The sequence below is a fragment of the Embiotoca jacksoni genome, unplaced genomic scaffold, assembly GCF_022577435.1.
Source record: "Embiotoca jacksoni isolate LCO1_2020_lvr unplaced genomic scaffold, fEmbJac1.0.p SCAF_22, whole genome shotgun sequence".
In the NCBI taxonomy this organism is placed as follows: domain Eukaryota; kingdom Metazoa; phylum Chordata; class Actinopteri; family Embiotocidae; genus Embiotoca; species Embiotoca jacksoni.
This window is the reverse complement of record NW_027185363.1, coordinates 4,585,132-4,593,458: the sequence shown is the minus strand read 5'-3', so window position 1 is coordinate 4,593,458 and position 8,327 is coordinate 4,585,132. Positions and strand designations below refer to the sequence as shown.

Sequence of the window (8,327 nt, the reverse complement as noted above, 5' to 3'; positions counted from 1 at the left end):
AAGGGAAACGCGAAGGCAGGCTGCCAGGGGAAAACCTGTTTGAAGGGAAACTATTTTTTTTTTTTTGACAACAACACCAGGCAGCTCTGACGTGCACAGACACCACCAACAGATGTCAGTACGAGTCAAATATTTGCTGGATCGACGTGTACGTGGATGAACAACAAAGTAGGCCAGTTAACCGATAAAAAAAAAAAAAAAAAAATCACATTACCAATAGTATTATTATTATTATCATAATTATTTATATTAACATTGTTGCCCCCCCCCCACCCCCCACTGACCTCCCTCTTTTTTCATATATACCCGTCACCTCCAGGTACCCATGAAAATGCAATAACTAAACGTTACTTCAGTTCCACAGTATTTCGCCCAGAGTCTCAGATACTAACCAGTACTCCTGCTGAAATGCCGCCAGAAACCTGGTTTGCAATGTGTCAAGGTGGAGGTAATTTATTCAGACACAACGTGCAAAATGTAACATGTTTGATTTAAATAAATCAACCAGTGCTTGTAAAATGTTTATAAATGTTATGTATCTGCAATGAGACTCCCAGGAATACTCTGGCAGCACACAGAACCGATTCAATTAGTTTCAATTATACCCAAATTGACCATTTATTCTAGTACCTAAAGGTCCCAGGTGCCAGCACTTTTCTTGTTTAAATATTTGCCTTTTCCCTGGGACATACTTGATGCTTCCATCTCATCTGATCTCTAACAATCTGCCAAATTAAAACGAACAAAACAACACAAATCAAGAGAATAATCCCTCATTAGTTACACTGATCCCAACACATGTCCAAAATAAGACCTGGATGTGTGAGGGTCACAAATAGCCGCCCCTTTGTATACAGTGGTCCAGAGCTGAAACAATTAGTTTATTAATTGACACAAAACAATTTGCAACACTTTCAATAAATACAAATTTTTTAACCCAAAATCAACTCAATTCGAGCTCATCAAAAGGCAATATTTGCCAATTTTCTTAGTCTTCAATGATAATAAACTGTTGGTTGGACTAAACACACAATGTAAGTATCTAAATGTCAGTGTGAGCTCTGGTAAATGTGATCTTCAGCCGTGTGATGGATCAAACAATGAACTGGCTGCCTAAAAATAACCAACAAGGCTGGAGAAATTAAACATATGGATTACATTTTTCATATTTAATAATGTAGAATTATTGATGACGCATACACAGCTCGCTAACATGTAAAATAGTTTATTTTTGTAAATGTTTCTAAATTCAGTTCCACAAACTCCAAACCTCATACTCTGTACACTTCAAAAGGCATTTTCCCCCCCAAAAAAGGAAAAAAAAAAAATCTGACTACTTTACACGACCAAGAAAATGTAGCACAAACACACTGGCAGGATGATGTAATATCATACAAGAGAAGAAAAATATCCAAGAAACAATTTTGTTACAACCATTCATTGAGAAAATATATACAATTGAGTCTTCGGAAAGTTAAAAAAATACATGCCATATACATTACAAGTTTCTAAGACTGTCTCCAAAATTTTACAGTCAACTTGAAATTGTGCACGCAAAAACTCTTGTTTCTAAGCATGTGACTTGTGAAGTGTCAGTATAAGAAATATTTCTGATTAAGCAGAATGCCATTTCTGTCCAAAAAGGTAGAACAACCTGTGGTTCCCCATACGATTCTTTCTGTCACACACTGGTTTGTCTACGTCACAACATCATTAGACGTTCGCACCATTATTTTTAAAAAGTAACGTAAAAACAAAAAACAGGTAAATACATGTTGCTGTTCCTATTCGTGATAAAAAGTTAAAAAGTTGTTTTTGGGTTTCAAAACCTAATTCACAGTTCTTTAAAATCAAACCTGATTAACAGCAAACAGATCACACTGATCTCCTACTATTTGAGTCTTTTTTTTTTTTTTTTTTTTTTTTTTTTGATTCTGTAACTGATAGCTCGTTACGTTAGTCAACAAAAATATTTCTTTTTTGAGTGGTCAAAGTATGTGTAAGTCACAAAAACACTACGCTACAATACCTTACTTTAATACAACAAAAATACTTTGTGAATTATTGTGGTTATCTTACAAATTCTGTACAGAATAATCATAATATATACTCTCAAACTGAAATAACGTCCATCTTAAATAAATTTCAATGACAAAAAGAACAAAAACAATTTAAAAACACCCAAACATCAAGAAGGTTAAGGTAGTATTTGGTCGGTTATTCCTATAGTTTTCTTTATGTACATTTATACAAAAGTAACAGCGTGTCTTCTTCAATCTTCAAAAACAATAGCAATCTAGCCTTCTTTAACTCTCATCATTTTGAGAATAAAATTCATTCACTCAGTAATAAATACAAAACCTCTCGAATTCCACACAAATCACATGACAGAGACCTATGATAAAACTGACTCATGGAATCAAGTATTTAAAAGTTTTTGAGTGTGTATGTTTTTTTTTTTTTTGTTTCTTTTTTGTTTTTTTTTAGTGCAAGTTAATATTCCCTTCGCGGTATTCATTGCTGTACATTCCTCATTCAGTGATGTCTACATTTAGTCAAACGGTATACATTAACAGTATGTAACAAAAGGGCCTGCCCTTAGTAAGCAATAAGGCCGCACCCTGCACAGTGCTTTCTCATTCGCTGGTGGATTCCGCACCCCATGTACACCAAACAAACACGCACATACATACAGACAGACAGAGGCATCGCGTACAACAGAGCCCCCTCACATATGGCACAAGTCACATCCTGCTACTGTGTTACATTTCCCTTCCTCCACCCATTTCTTTAATCCATGATCTTGATGAACCAACATGTAAATTCATTAATTTCTCCAAGGGTTTAGGCCTTCTGCGCATTCATAAAATGACTTTAGTTTGAAGTCTTTTTGTGTGTGTGTGTGTTTTTCTCTGTGCAGAGATCGTAGCATCTGCACACTTTTAGCAAGGAATGCATTTGGGTTTGTCGTTTTGCTCAATTAATCCACTTCCTGCATTCAGGAGCGCCGCAGTGGCAAGCGATCTTGTGCTGGCCCTCAACAGTGTCAAACTGATAGTCGAAACACAGCTGGAAAACAGGGAAGAAACATCAGTCGCTGAGCATCACGGTTGCATCTTTCAGACCAACAGTCATGCAGCCGTAAAGGGACAAAGTCTACTCGAAGAAAAAGATACCCACCTCCTCTCCTTTTTCAACCCTGCGATTGCAACTGATGATGATTTTGTAACCTCTTTCAAATGTGACCACCTCAGCAACACAGTTAGCGGCACAAGAGTGATTGATATATCTGAAGAACAAAACAAAAATCAGAGATTCTGAATCTTCCAGAGCTGCACAGGTTCATTCGTCGCACGCGGTGCATATATTAAGATTATATTAAGACGTTACTTTCATGTTACATTTATGTTTACAGGCAAAGGCAAGGACGCTAACACAGAAGCTACCCAGTGGCAGAAATGGTATGATCCGCTCCCCACGAAGGAAGTGAAGGAAGAGAAACTCCTATAAACTGGGTAATTTATTTAAAATAAATAAAACCTAATATTTATTCATTACATCCATGTTTTGGTTGACAATTTTGTAAAAATAAAAGATGGTATTGCCATCTTATCTCACTTAAACAAAATACAGAAGAAAAAAAACACCCTGATGCCTGCAGCAGCCACGAAAAAACACGAGCTGATCATTTGTAATACCAAATGGGCTAAATCCGACACAACCACAGACAAGCCACCCACGCACACATGCAGGGGTCATGGTCTGTGCTGCTATGTTGGGAGGAAGAGATGCAGAGACACTATGTTCTGCTTTTAAGACTGTATTTTCCCCTCACGGGCTGAAAGGGGGATAGAGCATTCCCTTAGAGGCTGCTGCAAACTATCAAATATACCCATCCAGAACACTGTGAAAATTGAAGCAGCAAAATGATCAAAATAACGAAATTAATGATATATTTTGGATTACAGGTTTACGGAAGTGTTCAAATAATTTGTGGGATCTCATCATACCTTGCGAGCCCTCCAGTTCGAGTGGCATCAACGACATGTTCGCTGTCGATGCGGAACATGAACACTGCCCGGTTCTGTAAGGGAGAATTGCATTGGGAGAATTGCATATTGTTAGTTTTAGAAAAAAAAAAAAAAAAAGCATCTTTAAAAGGAATTCTGGCTCAGAAAGTCTTAAAAAAAAAGATGCATGCCTCAGATCTGTAGGTCTTCTCCTTCCTGATGGCGACCTCATTTCGGAGGACGGTTCCGTTGTACTCGATCACCATAGTTTGTTTTTCAACGTCTCGAGCAGCAAACAGCCCCAGGCCCTGTGAATACGTTACACAAGCAGCTTATAATTCTATCTGCGGGATTCCTGAAGTATCACTCCCATTCTATCAATTAGAATTACATATCTAGTTGACTCACCTGGATGCGGGAGCGGCCCAGGTAGACATTGGCCCTCCACTCACTCTTCATCCAGCGGTACTGGGAGGACCTGGGGTGCACTACTGGAGGCTTACTGTGGGGAGCGCCACCTTCTCCTTGAGCCACATTCTGGTTAGACCTGGCACTGCTGCTGGATACAGCCTGCGGTTGTGGCCTTTATGTTGAGTGGGAAGTCAGAAACAAATAAAATATATATATATAAGTAAAACGTTGTTTTTTTGCTGTTGTTTTTTTATATATAAGGCATATATATATATATATATATATATATATATATATATGAAAAAAACAACTGCAAAAAAACAACGTTTTACTTCAAGACAACATATTGCCTCAAAGATAATTTAATATCATCGTCCCTCAAAGTTACCTTATCACCAGTGAGGAGCAGGGAGAGGTTGTTCTTGGTTGTGCACGGGCACTTCCAGCTGGATTGAACATTAGAGGCAACTCCACAACAGGGTTGGGTCCGTAACGGAAAGAGTACCTGTCACAAGCCTTCACTCCTGGGAGCTGGAGTAGAGTAGAGCAGAGCAGTACAGAGGTGCAGAACAACATTTAGAGATTTGTTCACATTTTACCTGGATGAAATCAACCAAAGCAGCAACAAACCGATTCAGTGATCTTGACGACTGCAGGGACTGTGAGCCCAAACAGATCCTCTCCTTTCAGGTAAACGGGGAAGAGCTTCAGAGTGCTTGATTCACTTCTTTTCTCAGCGACGGGACCGAGCACCTTATCCCACACGCCTGATTACAGCGAGACAAGCACACACCGTGGTTAAAAGCTCTGAATAAGAAGGAACACACGTCAATCCTGTTTCTGTAAGGAATCACTGAGAGCAAACCTTTAGCCGAGGTGTCAGTCAGGACCAGGTCTTGGTAGCCCTGTTCGATGACTCTGATGTTAAACTCTGGTAGACCCTCTCTGTCTTCAACAGAGCAGACGTAGCGGCAACGGCGGTTGCCGTGGCGCATGCTCCAGTAAATGCGGCAAGCCTCGTAGCCAACTGGAAAGATGGCTGTTGGGGAATGGAAGGCTGCCATCTGTAGGGGGGTTAGTTGGCCCATCGCATGCAACACCAGGCTGCCTACCCGAAAGGTGTAACCCAACTCGGGCTGCTGCACAGCGGTGGCGATTTGTCGAACTTCGTCTCTTTGGACATATACGCGTCGGAACACGGCGAAGCAACGCAGCTCATGCTCCAGTGCCTGTCCTGTTGTTCCCCGTGGCCTGTGGGCATGACACAGCATGGTCTTGTCCTTGAAGAAGGTGCACTGAGCTTGCAGAGCGCAGGTGAAATGGTAGACGTTAGTACAGCGTAGGCGGTGGCAGCCGCTGGTGGCCCCAGTCTGCTGGCAGTAGGCGCAGCGTACCGTTTGGCCACGACGCAGTGCGAGCTCCACATTGATGAGGGCACCAGCCTGCGTCTCGTACACCTCAGTTGACCAGAGGGCGCAGTTTAGATGAACCCACACATCAAGATCTAGATTAAGTAGCCTAGCAGGGCCATCAGTGATCCCATCTCCAAACTGGTGGCAGAAGCAGCAGCGTCTCTGGTCCAGTAGGGAGGCTGGAGGGCGCAGAGAGGCCCCAAGCTTCTTCAGGAGCTCATCAATCTTATCCTCATCTGGGAGCTGGGAGTTCCCTCTTGGCACCACCACCTGAACAGTCCACTTCCTCCAGCGGATTCCTTTCTGTCTCTTTCCCTGGTGCCAGCCGTCGTGGGACCTCGGCCGGGCCTTTAGCTTCACCGTCACTTTGAGGGCATCGGACCTGGCCTCCGTCTTGGGTGTCTCACCTGCCATAGGGAAGGGGATAGGAGGAGTAGAGGGGGGAGACTGCTTGGGTTGAAGCTGGGCCAGGCAATGAACATCCAGGGAGGACATGTTGTTACTGTACTGGTGCTGAGTTTTAGATAGGCTCTCTGTTTGCTCTGAAGCTGGGAGGAGGGACACCGATTCCTGTAAAAAGGAGACGAAAAACAAACAAAAAGCAAAAGAAGAATTCATATTGACATCATGCTATTTACACTGTCAGTGGTTTACCTGCATGGGTTACAGTGGTACAAACCTTAGTTTCTGTGGTTAATCTGGATTGCAGTGGTGATGATGAACAGTAGAGAAGGAAGCAGCTGTGACTGCAGAAAACCAGGTCTTCTTCAGATTTCAAACGGCCGTCAGACTCCTAATGAGAGAAATCAGTCCAAGATTTAACAGGCTGAATAAGGAATGAGGTGTTAAATCAAAGCCTGACCAATGTGAACTGCTTAAGCTCAACTGACATTCAAAAGAGTGATGAAATAAACATCAAAAACATACAATATTTAAATATCCAAAATACTCTAAGACTGAAGTCATAGGGTATGCTGTTTAACCCACTAATTGATCTGAAATGGATTTAACTGCAGCAGGCAGGATTTACATAATCAGAGGATATGTGCAGTATCACTGTGGCGCTGTGTGTGTATAAATTTATAGATGTGTGTGGCCCTTCAGGCTGAGAGCAGATAATACTATATATCCTCTCAAGTAAGGTCTGGGCATCCAGTCACAGCTCATTTAATACTTCCAGAGGGAAATCAATAATAAGATGAAGATGAGACTGATTTGTTTGGCAAAGATGACTTGAACTGGTGCCATGAGCGTGTTTAACCATGTTGTACCTCATTAGACCCTGTGGATGTAGAGCTTTTTGGTGATGATGAAAGAACAAACATTGTTGATCGTCCATTAGCTGCTGCTCTGATCTCTGAGTAAGCAACTGAGAAGCAGTATATCATCTCATCTATCGCATCACGAGTGCTTCAGTTGAACCACAGTCTGGCTTATTTAAACCAAATCAATTAGGTACCTTCATGTGAGCAGGGAGGTCTTTGGTGGCTTTCTGCACTCCATTTCCCAGGACCACCACCTTACAGTGGCAGCACCACTGAGGTTTGCATCCAGGGCTGGCGGGGGTCTTATGGTCCGGTCCTCGAGCTACAGCTGTGCCTGGGGCAACAGAAGATTTACAAAATGTATTCTCTGATAGAAAACCAACAGATGAATGTTGCTTTACTTTAAGTAAACAAATAACGATGAGCTAAGAAAATAAAACATCCTATTACCGAACAAAACAAATATCCTTTACTCTGTTTTAATAGCTAAAATAATCAGTAACATTAATGAGGTCACGTGTCAGCACCTGGGCTGTATGCTGCCCTCAGCCCCAGATTAATAATTAAATACTTGACAAAATGGCCGTTTGTAAATACCGTTAAGAAAAAAAATTGCGCCAGTGGATGTTTAAGGGGAAACAATTACTGTTGAAATTGCGTTGCTGCATTGTGATTTTCCTTTTTTTTTTTTTTTGCAGAGTGTGATTATGTTTAGCTTAAATCAGAAATAACATTTCAATTACAGGCTGTATAACAGTACCTGGGGGAACCGAAGATGCTCTTGTTTAATTTAGTTTCATTCCCTCACCTGGGCTGTTGGGATGGAAACGGAAATGATGTGCCTGCTGCTGTAGCATCATTCCCTGTACTCCGCTGGGCCTCATCATCTGTCCTGGCCGTCCGTGAAGCCCTCCATTGTCTCCTTGTCCGTGGAAGAGCATGGTAGGCCGAGGTTCCATTCCATGGGGGCCCACCCTGGGACCACTGAGCATAGATAAGGGCCCTCTGTCAGGGGTGCTGCTGACCTCATAGCTGCTGGGGATCTTCACACACAGTAGGTCTGAAATGGCTGCCACTACACCTGTGATGTTCTAAAGAAAAAAACAAAAGCAAAAACAATAGTTTAGTTAAATCTTATGAATCGATTTTCTTTAAAGTACCTATATCATTTGTATATTCAACATTTTTCCTCTAAATAGTTTAAAACAAACACCAGCATCACCACCATC

The 8,327-nt window shown here is 41.6% G+C and overlaps 1 protein-coding gene across 8 annotated transcripts in view; it reads right to left on the bottom strand.

Annotated features, from left to right (window-relative positions):
* Positions 1-1,209: 1,209 nt before the first annotated feature.
* Positions 1,210-8,327, bottom strand: part of kmt2cb (lysine (K)-specific methyltransferase 2Cb) — a 62,279-nt gene continuing 55,161 nt past the window's right edge. For all 8 annotated transcript variants that reach the window (XM_069157394.1, XM_069157395.1, XM_069157398.1 and 5 more), the window contains 11 exons: positions 7,907-8,189; positions 7,293-7,432; positions 6,513-6,626; positions 5,287-6,403; positions 5,052-5,188; positions 4,810-4,952; positions 4,419-4,593; positions 4,202-4,318; positions 4,011-4,084; positions 3,181-3,289; positions 1,210-3,069 (listed from right to left, as the gene is read on the bottom strand). In XM_069157394.1, coding sequence (XP_069013495.1) covers positions 2,977-3,069; positions 3,181-3,289; positions 4,011-4,084; positions 4,202-4,318; positions 4,419-4,593; positions 4,810-4,952; positions 5,052-5,188; positions 5,287-6,403; positions 6,513-6,626; positions 7,293-7,432; positions 7,907-8,189 — 2,502 coding nt within the window. In that variant the 3' untranslated portion in view covers positions 1,210-2,976. The remainder of the gene's footprint in view (positions 3,070-3,180; positions 3,290-4,010; positions 4,085-4,201; positions 4,319-4,418; positions 4,594-4,809; positions 4,953-5,051; positions 5,189-5,286; positions 6,404-6,512; positions 6,627-7,292; positions 7,433-7,906; positions 8,190-8,327) is intronic.